General features: G+C 42.6%; 3 protein-coding genes across 9 annotated transcripts in view; all 3 read right to left on the bottom strand.

Moving 5' to 3' along the window:
* Positions 1–592: 592 nt before the first annotated feature.
* LOC102105483 (acyl-coenzyme A thioesterase 1-like) lies at positions 593–6407 on the bottom strand. Its single transcript, XM_005522490.3, has 3 exons — positions 5874–6407; positions 4348–4550; positions 593–3343 (listed from the first exon to the last, which is right to left on the bottom strand). The coding sequence occupies exons 1-3, from the start codon at positions 6325–6327 to the stop codon at positions 2741–2743; spliced, it is 1260 nt and encodes a 419-aa protein (XP_005522547.2). The 5' UTR covers positions 6328–6407; the 3' UTR covers positions 593–2740.
* Positions 6408–7388: 981 nt separating this feature from the next.
* JMJD7 (jumonji domain containing 7) lies at positions 7389–15963 on the bottom strand. The gene is made up of 8 exons (XM_005522491.3): positions 15881–15963; positions 15187–15340; positions 14099–14352; positions 13574–13630; positions 13060–13155; positions 10732–10808; positions 9491–9650; positions 7389–8102 (listed from the first exon to the last, which is right to left on the bottom strand). The coding sequence occupies exons 1-8, from the start codon at positions 15945–15947 to the stop codon at positions 8014–8016; spliced, it is 954 nt and encodes a 317-aa protein (XP_005522548.2). The 5' UTR covers positions 15948–15963; the 3' UTR covers positions 7389–8013.
* Positions 15964–19233: 3270 nt separating this feature from the next.
* MAPKBP1 (mitogen-activated protein kinase binding protein 1) overlaps positions 19234–21889 on the bottom strand; it is a 96550-nt gene continuing 93894 nt past the window's right edge. For all 7 annotated transcript variants that reach the window (XM_088057452.1, XM_088057456.1, XM_088057457.1 and 4 more), the window contains one exon: positions 19234–21039. In XM_088057452.1, the coding sequence (XP_087913578.1) occupies positions 20746–21039 (294 nt within the window). In that variant the 3' untranslated portion in view covers positions 19234–20745. The remainder of the gene's footprint in view (positions 21040–21889) is intronic.

Genomic DNA, 21889 nt, shown 5'->3' with positions numbered 1-21889 from the left:
GGTCTGGGGAGACTATATAAAGCACTCTGACTCAACAGTCTGCAATTAGTAGAATATTGTCTTGAAAAAAACTCTTGATCTTAGCCCTACTGGTCTAAATCATCTCTTCAGCAGAAGAAACATTAAGTAGTTAAAGTCTTCAGCAAAATACTGTATAACATGCTTAAGAACAGGCAGAAGTGTTTTACTGAAATCCAGCCATTTCCAGTTATTTTATATTAGTCTGACACCAGTTTCCAGTTTCTATTTCCTGAAGATAATTTTCAAATTTGAGTTTAATTTAAAAAGTATTCCCAGTGCAACTGAGTTGCCTTGAATATTCTCCTGTATGTGGCACACAGTGGCTCAGCTAATCAGTTTTTTCAGTCTTTCTCACAAGATGGCATCCAAGTGATGAAGGGCTTTTAAGTGGGTAGCAAAGCTTCTTTTTCCAGAGCAACAAAAGCAAGAGGTCCTATGTGCTGCTGTCATCAATAGAGTCACCAGTCAGCTCCCTTCATCCTCTATTTTCAACTGTTTTCTGTGAACCTGACTACTGAATGTGACAACGTGACAACATAATAACCGGATGAAAGCATGACTGACCACAGTGTTGATTTACTGATAGAAAGTATTTTTATTTGTAATGGTAATTTCCTATAGATAATGTATTTTCTGTGAAGGTCACAATTTTATAATTCGAAGGATAGATCTGTCAACTACCCATTGAAGGCTGGGAGAGCTGTTTCCCCTCAGAAGGGATTAAAATGGATGTGAGCTATCCCACAGACTGGAAAACAACAACACATTGTTTTCTATAAACCTCAATGTTCAGTAAAAATAAAAGAACAGAATACTCATACCACAGAGAAACTCGCAGCCTAGGGCCCTGAAGCAGAGGAAAATGAGGATCAACAGCCCAGGGATTTTTGATTGCTTCAATAAAACAGAAAAATGAGGGGGAAAAAATGTCTCTTACTCAGATGGAACTGCTCAAATGTGTTTGACTTTCCTTGCTGTTACGTGTTACTCTGCTGCCAGGTCTTACCCACTCACTAAACATCTGGAACAACCACAGTCCATGCAGGACATAGGCATACAAGGAACAAACAGAAATCAAGTAAGAGGCAACAGCATAAAACTTGATGGATAACCAGTATGGGTGAGCAGGAGAGAGATATCCCCCACTCTAACTACTCACACCTTCAGCTACGTGGTACCCATCTACCAATCTGAGGAACAGGGGGTTCAGGAAAACCAGGAGTACTTGAAGAACAGTCTGTGTTGAATATATTGTGTGAGAGAGTCCCCAGCCCTCTGAGGCCCAATGTGCTCATTTTGAGTAACCATTGCTCCCTGAAGTAAGAAAACCAAGGGCATGTCTCCTCCCTCAGCTCCTACAGGGCTTTTGTCTCAGCAGGAACTGGAAACCAGGGACTACACTGTCAAAGGGAAGATTTTTCTATTTTAGTGCAATGCAGAGACTTCCAGCTCCTGCTTGCTTCTTTGGTCAGGGTGTGACTCTTGACTGCCTCAGGAGGGAGAATTTGGTTCACTGGTGCCATTTGATATCTAGCTGCTGTTTGCCACTATCCCACAAAAGCACAAGGTAGATTATAGCCCCCCTTGTCAGGTTTGGACACTGGTAAAGGGTAAGAAAATGCACATTCTTCCCAAGTGAGGTCAGTCCTCTCTTGAAGAGTGGCATTTGTTAGCTGTCACTGAGCCCACAGCTGTCTGATGCAGTGGCAGGATCACTGAGGCAGCCCACCTCACTGGGCTCCTGGGAACTCAGCAGCAGTGGCTTTACTGTTCCCCCCCCAGAATGGAGACAAACTAACTTTCACCAGATGAGAGCAAGTACTTGGCATATCTGTATCACCCCCATCTTGAACACTCTGCAAAAACATAGACTCTATCACTTCTCTTCCCAACAGGAGGTGAGGACTTCTGCTCATGACCTCTTCAAGCAGGTGAAGTAACAGCTTGTGGCTACACCAGGATTGTTCCTTAATGCATTATCTGCAGGTGCACAGATAGTTGAAGGCTTCATTCATACAATCTCAAGCAAACTGTGCACACACAGATACATTGAGTATCTGTGTGTACACACTGAGTAGTGCAGTGAAAACTTTACCCTAATATGGAATTTATATGGAGTCAGCAGGAGATACAACCAGGGTTACCTGGGTAAGACTCACTTCTGGATTTTGAGGTACCACGAAAAAAAATGTTATCACTGCACTTCAGATTAAGCCAGAAGAGTGTGTCTTCCCTTAGCTGAGATAAGAACTGCTCAACCTTTTTACTACAAAATGTGAGAGAACAATATACCAGAAGGAAAGATGAATGTACTAATGTGTTGCCCAACAAAAGTGCTATTTATATCTAGGTTAGTTGAAGGTGCAAGACTAAACCATCCAATGGAAAACTCCTCCTGTGAGAGTATTTCCTATTATGAAAGGAGATGGTTGCAGATTGAGGGCAAAGATAGCTCAGGACAAATGCAATTTAGATAATGGGATGCTGGGTTGTTTTTAGACTACAGCATAGAGACAGACCAGATGGTGCCAATCTACTGTGAAGCTGGGGCCAGAAGCCAACTGAAATTCAACTAAAAAATGGAAAATTATTTGAGGAATGAAAATAAACAACTATGCAACAGTGGGGTTTAGAAGAAGGCAGTCCAGGAAACTTCTGGTGAGTTTCCAAGATCTAGTGAGTGTTGAAATATCATCCCTGCACATCTATGACTATTCCACTACAGCTTGCTCTTAGGGATATCTGAGTCCATCAAATGTCGCCAGAAAAAGGCCTGTATCCTGCGCCATGCATCTTCTTGGGCTTTAGCATGCTCTCTCCACTGCCCTCCCCAATGCACCAACATCCCAAGCACCCTGTGGATCGAAACTTTACACAGGGGCAAGTACGGTGGCTCCAAGAGGTGCCCTGCTCCAGAATAGGAGTAAAACTCCACTTCCTGGCCGTGCTGCTGCAGACGCTGAACAGCATCCTGGCAATAGAGGTCACTTTTCCAGTTCATGTCATCCAGTCCAGACAGGAAGAGGAACTTGGCTAAGGACCTCTCCACAGGAATGCGACAATCCCAAGTTGCTGGGTCCGTGTGATCATCTAAGACATCTGAAAAATCTACTAGTCCAGACTCATCACTGATCTTCATCCTCCCCAAGTCATACGGGTGGACAGGAAGAGTGAAGCCATCCCCCTTCAAGGGAACGAAGGAATTAAAACTACTTCCAGATATGCTGACAGCTGCCTTGATGCCAGGTAGAAATGTGGCCATTGAAAGAGCTAGATCACCTCCTTTAGACAAGCCCAAAACACCAATCCCAGTATCTTTCACCTGAAACAGAATTATAAAAATAGTATTATTAACTACTCTTTATTTCCTGAGCTGACATAACCTCTCCAGTTCTGCTTTCTCACTCATCCAACTAAGACCACTCATATTTTGCCCTTTCCCTATTTCTGTTCAGGTTATATTACTCCCTCATCTATCCTTCTGCTGAGCCTCCAAAAGAGTGACTATGAATTCTACAGCTCCTCAACATTTCTCTTCCTGTAACAGATTTGCCTCCTGGTGACCTGTATAGACCAAGCACCCTTGCTCTTGCCACATCCCAGCTCAGCCTGCTGTCAGTATGGTGTCTTTTATTGCTCCTCTCTCCAAGCCACTTTTTCCTGGGTTTACTTGCACTGAATTTCTTCATTGCAGCTTCTTCTATACTCTCCTACAACTGACCTGTTATCTTCTGGTTTGTCTTGGAAGACATAATGTTCATTACACTTGAGGCTAAGTGAGCCCAAGAGCTGTTTAAAACAACTTATTTCTAGTGAAGGTCCTTCACAATGAATTCTAAATGTTTCAGAGCTCTCTGAGGAACAAGACAAACAAGCAAGGCTGAATTCTGCTCTCACACTGCCTACAATCCCAGTGTCCATGTGATAGAAAGTAAATAACTTTGCAAAACAAATACATATTAAGTAGCATCACATTAAAATTTTAAATGCTACTTGATTTCTCTTGGTCACTATTGTGTTAAGTATGATGATACATTCCCATAAAGTGTCTTGTTCCACACACACCTTCAGTGCTACAATTGTAAAGGATTCTGTTGTTAGAGTGTTTTATTACTGTCCTGCAAAACTTACTCAGATTCAAAAGCCTGTAATATCTCAGAAACAGTAAAAAAGCCAATGGATTTTTTTCCCTTCTAAAATCTTGAAAGATGCAAAACTAGTAAAAAATTACTATTTCCTGCTTAAGCCATTTTGTACTTCTAGTCTAGGAACCAGTTAGCAAACTGGAAAATAGTTTCAGGAAGAGCACTATAATTTGTCTCTTACCTGCTGCTGCTTCCTCAAAAAGTTCACAGCCTCCTCAAAATAGCTCAGTTCAAGAATCTCTGGCATAGCAGGGATATCTTCAAAGGACATGTAAGCAAGAGCCAGAGTTACAAAGCCTCTGCTAGCCAGAAGACTTGCTCTGTATTCAATAAGACCTCCTCCAGATCCATACAAATCAATAAGTCCAGGGAATGGGCCAGGTCCTGCAATGAAAGGAGTGTATACATAACCAAAAGAAAAGTTCCTATGGGTGTCCTTTTGTGGTGCCCCCTCAGCACACATCAGGACAGTAGATATCGGAAGAAAATCATCCTCTGAAGCTTTCCATGGTGGGTATCATTCTCAGGAACACACAAAATGACTGTAAACACATGAATTTGCACTTTTTTTTTTCTCTTATGAACTCTTTATAGGAAGTTCACATGTTGGATATCCTTCTCTCAACCTGAATTTCAGCTGGCATTGGCCTATAAGTCCTCAGGCCATTGAGGATCAATGAAGAAAACAGTAATGGCTCTTCGTTAGGAACTATGCTAGCAGGTATGCCATGGAGGGGATACTTGGGTTATGAAAGATACTCACAAGTGCCAGAACTGACCTGTGCCAATTCAGACTTCAGTAAGATCTGAGTAACTACCCCTGAGCTCTTCAGCTCTCCTGCAGCAATAGGACCTTCCTTTCCTGATGCTGGTCTGCCCATTCTCATAGCCAGATTTCCCTTACAAGATGTGGTGTCGCTGCAGCTGCAAGGGACTGATTGTTAATTACAGAGTAAGATAGCCACGTTTAAGTGCCATTCAAGGAACACAAACACTTCAGGCTTAAAGCAGCTTTGCACAGGATCCATTCTCAGCAGTGTCTGTGTACAGAGTTGTAAAATATGTCACTTGTTTAATTAAAGATCTTGCTTTTCCCATTTGTCTCCCATCTCCCTAAGTATCCCATGCAGCCCAGCTGCTCAGTCAGGAAGAGACTTCTTTCTTTGGCTTTTCCTTAGCTAAAGAGAGACACGGAGAGACAGGTCCAGAACCTGCAGGAAGATCTGTAGCAGCTGCTGAGGGTATGGTTCTTCAGCTTAGGCTGGCTGCAGCCTGAGACCAGTGCTCCCACCATGCCTTGTCATTCCTCACACCACGGCCAGAGCTGTCATGCATCACAGCTCTGCCAAGGAGCAGGGGCCCCTTTGTACTGTCAGCAAAACAAAAGCTAAGAAATAAACACACTTTTTGACGAAGTTCTCACTGCAGGAGAGGTCAAGACACTCAACTAGAACAACCATGAGACACCCTGTGCTAGCAGTGCTGCCCTCCCTGCACCACCATGCCCCTGCCTTGGCCATTGCCCTGCCCAGGCAACACCTGCTCCTCGTTGTTCTGCTACGATGATCCAGGTACCTGGACCAGGCACAGGCTAAGGGAAGTGTTAGCTGAGGTTTTGCTCTGGGTTGTTGAGTGCATTCAGGGACCACGGGGCATAATATGTGGTGTCAGTCATACCTGGAAAACCAGAATGAAATTAAAACTCACCAGGAGGGAGGAAGAGGGTTGCTCTGAGACGACCTTCTCTGACCGAAATCCTCTTCACCCCCTCTCCTAAAAACCACCGTTCATTGGTGCATTTTCCCAGCAAGCGGCTCATGTCCCCATGGCCCTCATACACTTCCAAGTCCACACAGAAAGGGGTCAGGACGTTCCTCTTTGCCAGCCGCTTATAGGGCGTTTTGGACTGCAGAGCCCAGAGCAGCCCCATCGGCTCCACTCCCAGATAGCTGCCCCCCAGCGCTGGGGAGCGGCTGAGGTCCAGCTCCCCGCTGCTCCCAGCCCTGTAGAGAGCGTGGGCTTGGAAAAGCTCCCCGCTCTCGTCCACCAGGCTGGCTCGGAGGGTGACCGCCTGCTGCGGCTGCAGACCGGCCACACGGATCTGCACAGGGTCATCGAACAGGCACCTGGGGGAGGGCAGCACCGACACCCGCGCCGCCATCCCTGCTCGGCCGGACGGAGAGCTGCGGCCCTTCTCTGGGGCGAGCCACGGGAACTGCGTGAGACACGAGCCTCAGCAACCTGTCCTTTCTCGGGATTAAAACCTCTGCCCAAAGTCCAGGAGGAATCATCGTGACCACTTCCTTCGGCCGGCACGGGCTGCTGGGAGACGTAGTCCAGAGCACGCCTCCCTCCAGACTCTCCCGCTCGGCTGGCACGGTGACACCGGCCACTTGCACGGGCACAAGCTGTCACTTGTTCTTGGCGACTGCTTTTACTTTTGATTACAGAGAGAGACTAACTTAAAAACCCCAAAGCAGCAAAAAGAAATATCCAAATTGCCGCGCCCCCCAGCTGCAGGAAATTCCAGATTCGACTGCAGAACTGGCTTGAGAGCCTTTGCCAGGACACAATAAACACAAACAAGCTGGAAAGCCTAAGCAGCATGGCATCTTAATCTAGCCACGAAACAAAGCCTGCTCTTGATCCCTCTCAAGCTTTCTGCAATTTTTAGGTAAGCACCACAAGTTAAAATGAAACTTTATCCTATAACTATGTTTCTTTTAAAAAGCAAAAGAAATAGACAAAGTAAAACAATTACTATATTTTTCTTCCCAATAATTAATTTCTCCCATATCAATAATGTTTCCAAGGAACTATTTGAAGATTTGACAATAAACACCAGCTTTTGGTTTTCATAAACAACAATACTATATTTTTGCAATGTCTGTTAATTTAACAGACTTCTAGTCCTACCCTGGGGGTCTCAGCCATGTGAGTAGTCTCATCCCATTCTGTGGAAATACAAATGGAAATCATGACTGTTTGAATCAGGCTCCTGGTTCAAACAACTTGCCTGACCATACACTAAGCAGCAATTAATAGCAAAGGAACAAAACAATCAATGAACTTACAAGCTGCAGAATTACATCTCATGCCATGAGACCACAGATAGGCAAACTGACTGCAGATCTGGCAGAGCACCTCTAAAACCATCCCTCAGGATGCAAGAGAATGCAGCTATGTTTAAATACAACAATGAAAAGAAATAAAAAACAGCAATAAAACCGTGTAGCTTTTTATTGGAAAACAGCCAACATTGACTTTTACATGTCCTCCTAGATGTCCTTTAGCCACTGTTTACCTTTGAAAAAAAATTAGTACAGAAATAAGCTTTAACCTGACTTATTTATTGCAGAAGTTGTAGTTTCTCACCATCCAAACACCACAGCCACTGAACTTAGAGAATTACATCAGGACAGACTTTTGCCTTAAGCAGAATGCATATGTTGGACTGTTGCAGCCTGATGCACAGAGCAGACCCTTCCTTGTCCACTGGGTTCTTATGAAAATAATCCATAAATCTGAACAGTCAGAGCTTCCGTTTTGGGATTTTCCAAACCTGGATTGTCTTCCTTCACACCTTATTTTCCTCACCATCACCAAGGCAACATGCAAAGGCCTAAAAATGTCATTATGAAAGTTCTGCTTACAAGCTAAAAAATCTGGCCAATTAGTCTGGACTCTGAAATCAAGAAAAATAGCCATGATGTGTTCAGTAGGCATTATTGACCATAATTTAATATTCAGTTCTTTTGGGGAGAATCTTGTTTGTACTCCAGTCACAGATGCTGATGATTGTATCACATCAGAAAGAGACATCACAAGCTTGAGTCTCCCACCTTTGCTATAGCATTTTCACAGTTTTTGTGAGACAATCTAGCAGTTGATAATAGCTGTACTTAATGTCATATTCCATGTCATACCAATAATTCACTGAGGAGACAAAAAAAAGAAAAACATTTTAAGACTAGAATGCAATGATTTACAAAAGTGTTCATAGACTGTTTTATACAGTTCAGTTAGTACAGGCTTTTCCTTATTGCTGACTGAACTTTGAAATGAGCAAATCTCTGACTACAGCTAAAAACAACATAAGCAAACAATGGAGTCCTTCACAGAGCTGCCAATGCAACTCTGCCTTAACCCAAACCAACTTCAGAATGTATGCTGGAGATTCATTGGAGCAGAAGATGGCAAAATGCTTAGGAACAGAAAATGTATGCTTTTATTTAGATAAAAAAATACCTAACTGTAAAGTTTAACATCTGGATAGGAACCTCTTTTCCTGTATAAAGGATGGCAAATTCACCACTACTTCACAGTGGTCATCAATCAGACAGTGTTTTCTTCTTCTCTTGCTAATTTTGGGGTATGTCTCCTAGGAAAATGTAGCCATACACTGTAATATTGTACTAATGCTTCTTGGAGGAGGATATGCTCTAGCTTCAGATATTCACTGGACCAGATCCAGAGAATATTGATTTTTCAAGTGTATACAGACTGTACTGCAGTTAACAGACTAAAGGACAAATGAACTCAAACGCTTTGGTATTTCTGCTAAACAGAGGAAAGAAGTGGACAGGGGCTTGCAACTGGAAACAACTCTATTTTTGCAAAAAAAATTTAAGGACTGATGCAGCAGCACTGGCAAAAACAAATCAGAATTATTGCTTTACTCCTAGATTGTCTATTTATCCCAGAATCACAAGAAATGAAAAAGGGGTTTGCAATATTAGCAGTGTTATGCAAATACCAATGTTACACTGTTCAAAATACTTTTTTCTTGAACAGCATTATCAGGATTATTCCAAACAAAGGACAAGCAAAAATTCCAGCAAAAATCTCTTCCTCAAGCCTTGCAAAACTTGCATAACATAACAATAATACTTTTCACCATCCTCACCCCTCCACATGTACCAAATGAGGGATGCTTGAAATTCTGGAATTCACTTGGAAAGAGAAGAAAAAAAAAGAGATAGAGATGTGATGATAAATCCTACAAAGAAAGTGATGACAAGACTTTTGGTAAGTGCAGGGGAACAGTAACACAACACAACCTTTTTAGCAAGGCAAGAGCCTGGCAAGAGCAGATTTCAGCTCATATGAAAACAGTATCTTCCACGCTGTGTTGACAAAGCTATGAAAACAAAATAGGCTGCAAGGAGGCAGCCCTATGGGATCTGTCAAGATTGCTATTCCATCCTGCAGAGGGGCAGATAATCTTAAAGTAACCTTTGCTCCCACTGATGCTTTGCTGTGGGATACCTACTTGCACACCCAGCACAGATCAAAAATTTATCTGGAAATACTGTCTATTTTACCTGCAATACAGCCATGTGATTGCTGAACATGATGGAACCAGAGAGAAGGCAGATATAACATCTCACCAGCTTTCACTGTACACTGCAAAGGTTTTGCCTGAGCATACTCTGGATACAGCTCTAGATCTGGGTTCAAGGGGTCCAGAGGGATCCAGGGCACCTAAAGGCAAAAAAGTGTGTATATGGTACTGAACCTGGCAAAAAATTCCAGCAAGCTTTCAGAAAAACAACTGATAATCAAACCCACTAGGTTACAAAACGTACTTTATCTAGCAAAACATGTACAGCTACACAGCTTTCCACATTCAATTGGGAACAGGTCAAGGATGCAAAGATGTGCCTCCTTCAGTGATGCATTTCTAATTAGAGAAAAGGCAATAAATGTCATCCATGAAATTGCAGTCTCATGGCATACTTTTAAAACACTTCCAGCCCCTTAAGCTGCTTGCTCCCCCTACATTCAGTACTTAAATACTTTATCTGCACCACTCTTTTTAGAAATTCCTTTCTTCTTCTTTAGCTCTCTGGTGTAATTTTTACTCCCAGCAGCTAAAACACCCCTCCTTGCTGGGAAGTCCCTTTTGCCTGCATTAATTCTTTCTCTGCCCTAAAGAATTATAAACCTTAGCATTCCAACCTTGCTGCATTACAGAAATGAGATTCCATGAACACCACTCTGGAAACAGAAAACAAGCCCCAGTTCAAGTTATTTTGTAATATTACTCACACTTTGCAGAGGCAAAATGCAAGGGATTAAGATTCTACTGAGGTTTGTAAAGTGCCTCTAGATCCAAACATTTTAATCAAATAAATATTGCTACTATTAAGAAAATACCTTTTATTTACTCAGACAGGTATGTTTTATTGCACTGGGTGATACTACTGTGGACCTGAGTAGAGGGCCAAAAGAAAGTGAATGTAGAAAGGTCTATTTCAGGCATAATGAAATCAGTTCCTTTATTGTTGATGATCGTTGATTCAAAAGTTCTTTAGTGGATCAATTCAAGTCTGGTGCAAGGCAACACTTAATGATCATTATCAATGGTTTCAGGTGGGCAGTGAAAGATCTTTCTGGAAGCTGGGTATCCTTTGCAAATAGTAAAATACAAGGGAAATATCTGGGCATTCTTTTTCCAGTAATGAAGGATTTCTAAATATCAATCAATATGCTTAGTTTGAGGGCTCAGGAATGCCCCAAACCCTCCCTACTCTATTAACTGCATTCTTTATAAACTTTTTACCTTCTCTGCAGTCTTTTCATCCACAATTTCAAATGAACCATCTTCTGATACATGGTAGGTTGCTGGCTGGTAGAGCTCTGGAACCAGAGAAAGAATTAAATTACACAATTCAGAGAACCTAATGGCAGTGCATGTCACACTTTCACCAAGAAAAATTAATACAAAACCATTTTCAACTTACTGTACTCACTATCCTTCCCTTTTTCCATTTCAGATTTTTTAATGTAAGCATTTAAGTTTTTTCAGATACTTTTTTTTCAGTCAGCATGAATAATACTTACTCTCCTCCAAGCCCATTTGTATCCCAGTCCTATTTTGTTCCAGTAACTGTCTCCTTTTCAGAAGACATAAATGCACCCCTGACTTATACATCATTCTATAGTTGGGTGTTTCACCTTAGTTCAGTCTACTAAAGAAGCATTCACAAGAGTTATTAGTGGCCTGTAGCCAGCATTTCACTTCTAATTTTCATTATCAAGGCTCATCAACTGCTTCAGATACTGCTGGTTGCTTTTCTTTCGCTGCTCCAGCCCATGTCGTTTTCGAAGCCCTCCCTGGAGAGTTTCTCTCCATTAATTAACCTAATGCTCAAAAAGATGGAATTCTCTTTTTACTACACACTATGAAATGTAGCACTCTGTTCTGTGCTTTAACAGCAACTTGTTTTACAAAGTAGGACTGCTATAACACATGTATATGTCATACATTCACATACATACAACACCACCTGTCCAAGAAAGGTTGAGGAGATGGGATTGTTCAGCCTGGAGAAGAGAGGGTGCTGGGGAAACCTCATTGTGGCCTTCCAGTACCTAAAAGGGGCTTATAAGAAAGACAGAGGACTTTTTACCAAGACTAGGACAAGGGTTAATGGTATCCGACTGAGACAGGGTAGATTAAGATTATATATAAGGAAGAATTTTTTAACAATGAGGGTCATGAAGCACTGCAACAGGTTGTCCAGAGAAGTTGTGGATGCCCTGTCCCTAGAAGTATTCAAAGTCAGGCTGGATGGAGCAATTTGGTCTATTGAATGGCAGGGGCATTGACTCAATGATCCTCAAAGTCGTTTCCAACCCAAAACATTCTGTGATTCTATGACTTCAAGGTTATAAACAAAATAAGAACAGTATAAATAAAATACTGTAGCAGCACACATCTAGCAAATTATATTTGTGTCATAGAGTTCTCTGCATTCACTTAATCTGATGCTTTGAAAGTAAAGGAATAGGAAAATTAAGTTTTATGAGACAAAGTTAAGGTGTCCATCTTCTAGATGACACTGTAACAAAAGCTACTGCTGTGCACATAGGAAAGCAACATAAAGAAACAGAAAACAGGCAGTGTGAAGCAATGCTGCCACAAGAATCTCTTTCTTCATTTCTTAGGTTTCAGAGATTCAGTTAGTAGCTTGAATATTCCATTAAAATACAACTGATTTTTTAGCTTCCTGGCTTTTTCTTCCTAAAGAAAAGCAGGCAGAATCCAAACCCATAAAAAAATCAAAGATGACATGCTGCAACACTGACAAAATACTTTGTTAACTTAAATATTCTAAAGCTGAAGAGACTGCCATGAGTATCACAGAATCTATTAGTTTGGAAAAGACATCAAGAGATGAGACCTGAGATCACCTGAGATCATCAAGTGCAAGCTTTGACTGAACACCACCTTGTCATCTAAACCATGGCACTAAGTGTCACATCCAGTCTTTTCTTAATCACCTCCAGGCACATGCCTCCACCACATCCTGGGCAGCACATTTCAATATCTACTCACCCTTTATGCGAAGAAATTCTTTCCAATATCCAATCTAAACCTCCCCTGGGCACAACTTGAGACCATTACCTCTCCTGTCACTGGGAAAAGAGCCTGACCCCACTTGGGTATAACCTCCTTTCTGGGAGTTCTAGAGAGTGGTAAGTACCCCGAGTCTCTTTTTCTCCAGGTTAAACAACCCCAGCTCCCTCAGTTGCTCCTCATAGGAATTACACTACGGAACCTTCACCAGCTTTAATATCCTCTTCTAAACTCACTTCAGCATCTAAATGTCATACCTGAATTGAGTGGCCCAGAACTGGACACAAGACTCAAGATGTGAATCAATGAGCCCATTACTTTACTGGACTGCAAAACCTAGCCTCAGAATAACATTTGTATTACAAATTACCTGCAGCACGAAACAGAAGAAATTTCTGTTCACACTGGAAAATGTAACACTGCATAAAAATCAAAATGTTACCACTGCTTCCTATTTTTCACATCTCTCCGTGTTTTAGTCTGTCCTCCTTCCAGCCTTCAGAAACATTGCACAGCAAAATGATGTACCGTATGGGATGAAGGGACGGTCACTTGGTGGATGCAGTAGAAAATATTTCTCTCCAGATACCACACAGTACAAGTTCTCATAATGATCTTTATGTACTAGGATTGAGAAAAAAGAAAAAAAAAAGAAATGTGGAGAAAGAAATTCATATTCATTTCCTTCTCTGCAGCAGAAACTATAGTAAACTGAAAGTATCCACTTTCCCTATTATTATCAGACTGCTTCTTCCTCTTGGTGGCCAGTGGGAAAGTCACAATATCATGCTGTAGCAAATGCATTTAATGATTTAATGAAGCAAACTGTTGATGCCTTGTATGACACAATGCCAGGTAGATGCACCCAGAGATACAGCAGCAGGAGGCTGCAGAAGGGCAGAATAATGAAAAAAAAAGCATGTTAAAACGCTGCCTTGTCAAAAAAACCCCACACTATTCTCCTGAGTCACTAAACCAAAATAAGCCAGCTTAAACTTGTGCTGAAATCACCAGAAGATTTACAGTGCCATAGGATACATACAAGATGTCACAGCAGCTGACTCCCCCAGCCAGAAATTCACAGCATCAGGCTTCTTCCCTGTATGATTAGGGAAAAAAGATAAGATGGTATCAACAAAAAAAAAAAAAAATAAATATCAATTTTAAAAACATTTCAAATAATTTTCTGAAATTCTGTCCTATAACTTCCTTCATAAGTATGACAGATTTCATTGCAAATAACACTCTGTGAGCAACAGCAACCTCCTTCTTCTACACTGCAAATACTTTCTAGATCAAAGAGAAGCCACTCTATGTAAAGAAGTGTTACACAATACTTTTTCTGTTGGGAGGGTCCCAATACACAAGAGAGATACTGATTTCAGAGGAATCCAGCCCCAAAACTTGGATTACTCTATTAGGCATTTTACCACTTCTAAGAGGATGAAACCAAACTGAGGTGTGACATTCAGAAAGAGAACAAACATTCACCATGTAGTACCTAGTGTGATTGTTTTAAAGCTCGATGCAAAATATTTACTGAATATGTGAGAAATTGAGGGTTTACCCAGTGCCTCGCTCATCCATGGTATATCAGGCTGCACATCACAGACAAGTTCAGGGAACTCCTCAGTGAGGTTTGAACACTGCTTCTGCACATAGAATACATTGGGAGAGGTCACTTTCTTCTCCACAATGTCCAAGAAGTCTGTGAAAGGCATTTGGCGCTCCTCTGGCATGACAAAACGGTCCTGAAACACTGCATCTGCATAACCATTTGGTGTCACTGCCACACTCACCACCTTGGGACCTACTACCTCCCTGCAAAACAAATCAAAGCCTACAATTAGCTCTTATATTACACACTGGTTATTTTAAAAACATGTTTCAAGCGCAGCAAAAATAAGATGCCTGTCTGGACTCTGGCATTCTGCTCCAATTGCTCCCTGCCGTCAAGGCAACTCTAGTTTCTTTTTCCTCTCTGAATTCTCTCCTAACAGGTCGGTTCACAAAGGAGCTCCCTTTTCCTCTTTGCAGACAGAGGGTCCCCTTCAGCCACTTCTTTTCACCAGTCATGGCAGAGCTTGATACTATTGTGGCCATTCAACTCAGCCAGATCCAAGGGTTCACGTGTTCAAAAGCAACTGAACAGGGAGAAGGGGTGGAAGAAAAGGATAGATACACACCCCATGAGGCTAACAGTCCTTAGCTCTATAAGATATTTAGCTTTAAGCCCCACAGAATTAGATCTGACCCACAGATTTTAGGTCTAACCATATAGCCTCTCTTAAAGAAGGGCTTTTCTTTAAAATTTCAGTCATTGTTTAAATGCTTATCATTTAGTTTTTTGGAGAAAACAAGGTGTGCTCAAATAAGTCAGTCTGTCCTTAAAGCATTACAGTCCCACTCCAGCTGGGTGAGTTTCAATAGTCTGAGTCTGTTGGCTGCACACAGCCAAAACACCCACCCTGCATTGGAACTGGTAGGGCAGTATGTGTGCAAGACACACCTGACCTTGAGAAGGCTGAACATCTTCATAAAGAACCAGGAAGGAATCGGTGCTAATCTTACAAACAACAGCAAAGATTAACCATGGGCTTTTTAGTGAAGTCGCCTGCAGTTGAACACCAGCCCTCCTCCACAGCTCGCTAATACCTGAGGTACGCCGAGGTCCATTTCTTCAGGGCTGGCCAGTGGCTGATGGCGCTGCGAATTATACAGGGTTTATTCGGACTCACCCAGTCTCGATAAAACTCCAGCGGGGACGGAGGCCTGTCAAGATAGGGTACAGACTCCGGCCAGCCCAGCTCTGTCCAGGCAAATAACAGTGTTACTCAGCATCCCGGGAGAAAGCATCCCCTGCCCGCACACAGGCTTCACACGCCTCACCAAGCTGACACCAAGCAGTGCCCCCCACGGATCCAGAATCCTTCTGTAAAACCCAGAGGGTGTTAGGGGGGTTTCAGAGCCGGGTGGAAACCTCAGCGCCTGAGGATAAAGAGCCTGTGCTACAGGAGGTGCACCTCTCATACAGAGGTGGTACCACAGGATGATTTTTTGGAAGCTGGAATAGTGCTTTCTTTTGCTACATTATACACAGAGAAACAACCATTAAAGGGCCGTTTTTTCGAGTTTCGCTTTCTTTTTGCTGCGGCCTTTCTGCTTCACCTTGACCTCGGAACCATCACGCCGGCAGCACGGTGGGTGCCGCCGATCGCCTCACACCGCTGCCGCCGGCCGAGGCGGCGGTACCGGGCTGGCCGGGCCCCAGGGCCGGCCCAGCACCACTGCCCGCCCCAGGCGGGGTCCCCGCTGCCCCCCCCCCCCCCCTCCGCACTGCGGCGCTCACCGCGGGCCTCCCGAGGGAAGGCGGCCAGGCAGCCCCTCACGGCCCGCAGCGCCGCGCCCTCCGCCATGCACGGCCCGGCCCCGTCCCGCCCCTTCCCCCGGAACACCAACCGCGGGCAAAGCTCCCGAGCGAGTCGCGCAGCTCGGTAACAAATGGTCACGTTTTTATTGAAACAGTTTAAGACACGAAGTACAAATGGATACAGAGTTAAAAACGGCTCCCGGAGGAGCCTCACAGTGCAAAAAAAAAAAAAAAAACAAAAAACACCAAAAACAAAAAACAAAAAACAAAAAACAAAAAACAAAAAAACCCACAAAAAAACCCCAAAACTACAAACCAAAATAAAAACGAAACAAAAAAAACCCACAAAAACAAACGGAATCTTTAATTCTTTTCCCCAAATAATAATTAAAAAAAAAAAAAGACAAAGTATTATTTTACCTAAAGCCAAAAGTATAAAAACACGCATTTATAAATAAAGCAGGAAGGGGTTTTTTTTGTTTGTGTTTTAAAGGAGTGAAGGAAAAGGGCAGTGCAGGAAAGGGGGGAACAGGGGTGAGGAGGTGCCTGCCCGGAGCGCGGGGCGGACATGGCTTGCCCCGAGCTGCCCCGCCGCCACGTGTCATTCACACACACGCTCTGAAACACGGGACACGCCGGGGCTCGCCCGGAGGAGGAATCGCCTGCTCTCTCGGGGGGCTGCTAGAAGATCTGTCTAACATTTCGATGAGGTTTTTGTCATTTAGTGTCCTGGATGCTACACATCCAAGGGGCTGGGGGGAAGACACTGTATACATGCATGAATTTATCAAGGGTGTTTAAATAACTGCCTTTTTTTTTTTTTTTTTTTTTTTTTCTTATATATAATTATATACATATTCGTTCTTTTTAAAAAATTAAGTTGGTATGTTTCTACTCCCAGAAAGAAACGTCCCAATTCCTCTGAGTCACGATGAAATCTGCAAAACGGGGAGGCTGGGGAAAGGGCTGCTGTAAAGCCATGCCCCGGTCATCACCTGGGAGGTTGCATGGAAAGGAGAGGACAGCCTGAGGGAGGAGGTGGAAGAAAGGTGGACTCCCATACACACAGCTCCTGGGTGCTGCTGAGGGATGGGGAGGAGGAAGGTGTTACCTGTCTGCAGCAGGAAATACAAGAGTTTGCTGCCCTTTCAGGCTGCAGCCCTTCCTACTGTCCAAGTTCAAGAGAGCCCTTAAACAAACTGAGGGGTTCCACAGGCAAAGCAGTACTATCTGCAAGATGGAAAAGAAACCTAAAACTTCTCATTTTGACCAGGAATGTTGGGTTGAAGGGGGGAAAATATATGTAAAGAGGATAGGTAGGCCCAACTTATTTGTTCAGGCTTTATGTTAAACAAATATCTTAATACAGGTATCTTGCTGTGCCTATGCTAACACCCACACAAACCAGTAAGAGGGAACACAAACCATTTAAGAGGGATAGACTCAAATTTATTACCTCCTCTGACAAGCCTCTTCACTTCCCAGGCAGTTAGCATTCATTATTTCTCTACCTGGCCCAATGGACAGCCTCCAGTAAAACATGTTCACAAGGTGCAAATGCAATGCATTTATGCTCTTTTTGTTCTGTAAACTAGAGGTGTTAGGAATATTTCCTACTGCCAGCAATAGGAAGTTAGCAGGGAAGAATTAGCTGGATCAGTCTTAAATTATAAAGAGTAAAACTCTCCCCTCACCCCTCTCAGCAACAAACTTGTGGCACCAGCATCTCCTTTACTGGGCTTCTAATCAATTCAAAACATCAAAGCCTTGAACAAGCAGCTCATGACTTTGCCATTTAAGAAAAAAAAACCAGTTGCTCAGAGAACAGCAAGAGGCTCAATAGAACATATTTAAAAACAAACTCCTTCCAATACATCCTTCAATTACAGATCACCATCTCCAAGTCCTGTACCCACTTTCCCAAAGCCTTTTGGTATTGCATCATTCACAGGTATTGACCAAATGGTGTTCTTCAGACCAAGACCACCTCTATTTCTACTCTGTTTACCTGAGTCTCCTACATATACTATTCTAAATTTATTTTAAACTACACAACCGTTCTCCAACTGATCTACTTGCCCAACATTTTTCTTGCCATCATTCTGATGAGCTTTTACCTCTGGTTTCCTGTATACAGCCATGACCCCAAGTAAAATCCATTTCAGGAAACAAAACCCACTCTGATCAGCTTAAAAATCAGATTTGCTTCACACTATTTATTTCTAAGGAGGTTTGTTTCATACCTCTATGTGAGTTCTGCTGGTTGTTGACCTTTACCTTTATGGTAAATTTCATTCTCGCCACTGGCTCTTCTGTATCATCTCTGATCTTTCTGTCACTATCTCAATGTTTAAATAATAAAATGGTATAAAATTGCACAAGGAAGTAATATAAAGGACCCTCAAACCATTATCAACAGTACCAAAATATACCTGGATTCAAGGGACTGCTATTTTTCCTGAGTGTCTTGTGGCCCCAGCAGAGCAAGAAATTTCCTGTATACTAGGACATATGTTCACAGTCTGAAAGTGGAGGAACCGGCCATCTCAAAAGCAAGCTTGACCCACACAGTAACTCCTATCACAGACCCAGCATGACTCTTATCACACATTCCACTCACAGCATCTCCAGTTAACTTTTTCACTCAGAGAAACTGCCAGAAATTTCCTTCCTGGTTTCCAACTTGCCTTCTTTTGCAAAACCTGTCTATGCAAGAGAAGCTGCCCATAGGACCAAGCACACCAGCTGATTCAGCACAATACAGTGCAGAGACAGGACTAGAACATAACCCCTTTAAAGTTTCAGTAGAAGCCCATGGAAGGAAAGGTTAGCAAGGACACCTGAAACATGATTAGGCAGATTTCATTTACAGGCAGAAGCAGCTGGAAAGCCCTCAAAGTATTCCCCATACTGCCATGTCCTGAAGCACTCAGCAGGGATCGGGCAGCAAACCTGTTAGGGGAGAGACAGAACTGCAGATTATTCAGCCCTAGAGTTATTCAGGAGAAACAGGTTGTCCTATGCCAGTCTGGCCAGACCAGTAGAAAAAAGGCTGCACTGCAGATTTGCAGTCACAGAAAGACAGAGAAGTCAACAGACCACATTTCCAAGTGCCACAGGGTTTCAGAGAGATAGCAGCCAGGACAGTAAAATGAAAGAAAACTGCTTCCACCCTGTAACCTCTGTAACCAAGTGATGCAGTCTGGCTGCCTCTGACTGACTTCCACAGATGCTAGCAGTCTCTCTCCCACCAAATTCTTGTTGTTTGTATTAGCTTTATGAACTGGGATTACACTGCTCTGCCTTAAAATAAGTGCAAGACAGACTGGAGATGGAAGAAATAAAACACTTTGTCTATTTGCCCCTGTTGTTGAAAGGAGTGGGAATAAGGGGGAAGGTGCTGAAGAATTTCATTGGTTTAATTTTTTTTTTTCTTAGCTTATATCATTGACCTAAAAAACATCACTGGACAATTTTAAGCCACAACAAACACAAGTTAGCATGGGTTTAGAGAAGCTCCACAGGGCAAGAAGAATATTGCACATACAAATGCAAGAAGAGAAAATTCTGTTTCCCAAACCAGAAATTCATGAAAAGAAAAGAGCCTAGAGGCAGGGGAAATAGTGGTAATCACACCCCAAAACATCTCATTTGAAGTTCTTAGGAAACAATTTTCTGAAGGGATTTGAAACAGCATTACAAAAGGTAAGAGAATCTCAGCTTTCTTGGGATGTAAATTCTCTGTTTTCATGTAAAGGGAAGGGGAAAACATTTTCCTATCACAGTGAAATGAACAAATGACACAGATGAGCCATGACACTGAAGATCTCTCAAATCCAGAGTTACACTGTAAGAGATGGAAACCAGCTTTTCCATGTCATTTCTCCACAAATAAATCATAACAACATCAAAGTCAATATCCAATTCCTAATCATGAAAAGTGGCTGAAACCAATTTTTGTATTGTATCTAAATCAAAAATTTTAAATGTCTGCAGAAAACCTGAAGTATTCAATTTCCAGATTAAAAGTACTACTAATGAATTCATAAAGTAATCTCCAAAGCATGGCCCAAGGGATACAGAGCCTTTCCCTGGAGGTGAATGCAGATAAAATACAGTGTGGGGACTGTCTTGACACAATAGGAAAGCAGACAGGGTTGTCATAACAACAGCAGGATTACTGCAGGGAACGAAACTAAAGCAGAAAAAGCAAGAACAGCAACACAAGATCTAAGCAGAGAACGGTTCATTAATTGCACAGACACTCCAGCCTGTCTCCCTGTTGGGGATTTATATACAGAGATTGTTTCTCGCTGGGATATGGCAAAGGGATTGACAGTTTTTTTAAAGGACAAAGATAACAGCCACAAATGTGGCATAGAGCAACAGTCAAGAGAAATAAATTAATAAATAAACCCATAAAAAGTCTGATTCTTGATTCTCATGAAGTCTCAGAGAGGAAGAGATTGGCTTCACATGGACTCCTTTGCTTTTAGTCAGCAGTTCAGAATTTCTTGGATAAACTGGATTTTGTTTGTATTTTTAGGTGTCAAACATCCTGACCTCCTGGCTATGAAGAAATTTCAAGGCAATTTCTCCAAACTCCTCTTTCAAGACTTTGTTTAGAGACAGGAAGTTGAAGACCATTGGGAAACAAATATTAAAACTGTGGCCAGCACATTGCTAAGAATTTGAACAAGTCACAGTTGTTGGAGCCTGAGGAAATCAATTTATAAAGGTATCCCCACCAGCCCTAGACCAGCTGATGGTAGCATTGGTCTGAAGCTCTCTCTGTGGTCCTCTTGCAATTCTGTGAATTCACAAACACCTGAAAGTCACCCCTTTTAGAGTTTTTTGTCCATGCGTCGTTCCACAGCTTGCAGCAATAGCTCCGAGTACTGTTCCAACAAAGCTAGTGTCTGCTCATCTCCCAAACTCTTGGGACTCGGTAGATTGGCACCACATCCCTCACTCAGTGGGCTAGCGTTATCTTGTGGCTTTACCAGTGCCTCCTTATCTTTTGGAAGCTCTTCTGCATCCTTCAGAGAGTCCAATTCTTTCTTCATTGAGGAGAATGTTTCTGTCAGGAGGCCTGCTATTTTATCTTTGTCAGTAGAAGATTCTGTATCATTTAGTACCTGAAAACAAAAAGGAGGGGAAAAAAAGAATGTATTGGGGTTTAGGTAGAGCACCAAGTAAGCAATTTTAGCCCTTTAGGGAAGTGAAGCCATGAAGATTTGCAGACCAATCGAGCCTACTTCTCTTCAGCATTTGAGACTGCCCATTTAGACATACAGCAGGACATGCATCCAATACTCTCTAGCTGCACAAAATCCAGAGGCATTACTCCAATAGGACAGAGATGGGAAACACATTTTTGGGTAGTGTTCCCCTTATAGTAGGCTTAAGAAGGTACTGTGTTTCCCAGGTGCAGCACAGGGCCACAGTTTCCTGTCCCTCCTGCCTGCCAAATGCAACTGGTCCCAGGAACAGAGCAAGGTCAGAGAGCTAATGCAAGTGCTGTGCCCAGAGCTGCAGAGGACCATGTGGCAGATGCTCACCATCAAAGTCTCACACTCATTGCAGGAGACTTGACAGACCAGTACTGAGCAAAGAAACAAACAGCTGTTATATTGCTCTGGATGTAGCTCTGGTCTGGCGGTGAGACAGACAGGCTGCATGTTCTTTTCAAAGTTGGATTCTCATGGTATCCCACATTTGCTAATCCTTTCCCCAGGCATCAAAGACAAAGAACAGATGGGGATAATAAAACTCAAAGCTTCTACAATATTTCATATCCCTGAAATACTGTATAACCATTAATTAATTCCCTAATACCCCTTTGAAAAAGAGCATACTGTTATCTTCAGTTTACAGATAGGCTAAACAGACTGAAAACTTAATTGATTTGCTCAGAGTAACATAGCAAACCATTGGAAAATCCAAGAGCTGGAAATCAGGAGCTCCTGCATCCCTGGTTCAAGCTGA

Source organism: Pseudopodoces humilis, chromosome 7, assembly GCF_049639895.1.
Source record: "Pseudopodoces humilis isolate 2021_Gansu_Grassland_sample_001 chromosome 7, ASM4963989v1, whole genome shotgun sequence".
Taxonomy (NCBI): domain Eukaryota; kingdom Metazoa; phylum Chordata; class Aves; order Passeriformes; family Paridae; genus Pseudopodoces; species Pseudopodoces humilis.
This window is presented reverse-complemented; position numbering and strand designations above follow the sequence as displayed.

What these genes read in the sequence shown, in the direction of transcription:
- LOC102105483 (XM_005522490.3), bottom strand. Translation starts at nt 6,327, where the DNA reads ATGGCGGCGCGGGTGTCGGTGCTGCCCTCCCCCAGGTGCCTGTTCGAT. An exon ending in AACCCTCTTCCTCCCTCCTG is followed by an intron (nt 4,551 to 5,873) that starts GTGAGTTTTAAT and finishes CTTTCATTGCAG; the next exon opens with GACCTGGCCCATTCCCTGGA. An exon ending in TTTTGAGGAAGCAGCAGCAG is followed by an intron (nt 3,344 to 4,347) that starts GTAAGAGACAAA and finishes ATTCTGTTTCAG; the next exon opens with GTGAAAGATACTGGGATTGG.
- JMJD7 (XM_005522491.3), bottom strand. Translation starts at nt 15,947, where the DNA reads ATGGCGGAGGGCGCGGCGCTGCGGGCCGTGAGGGGCTGCCTGGCCGCC. An exon ending in CTTCCCTCGGGAGGCCCGCG is followed by an intron (nt 15,341 to 15,880) that starts GTGAGCGCCGCA and finishes TTGCCTGGACAG; the next exon opens with AGCTGGGCTGGCCGGAGTCT. An exon ending in ATGGATGAGCGAGGCACTGG is followed by an intron (nt 13,631 to 14,098) that starts GTAAACCCTCAA and finishes CTAATCATACAG; the next exon opens with GGAAGAAGCCTGATGCTGTG.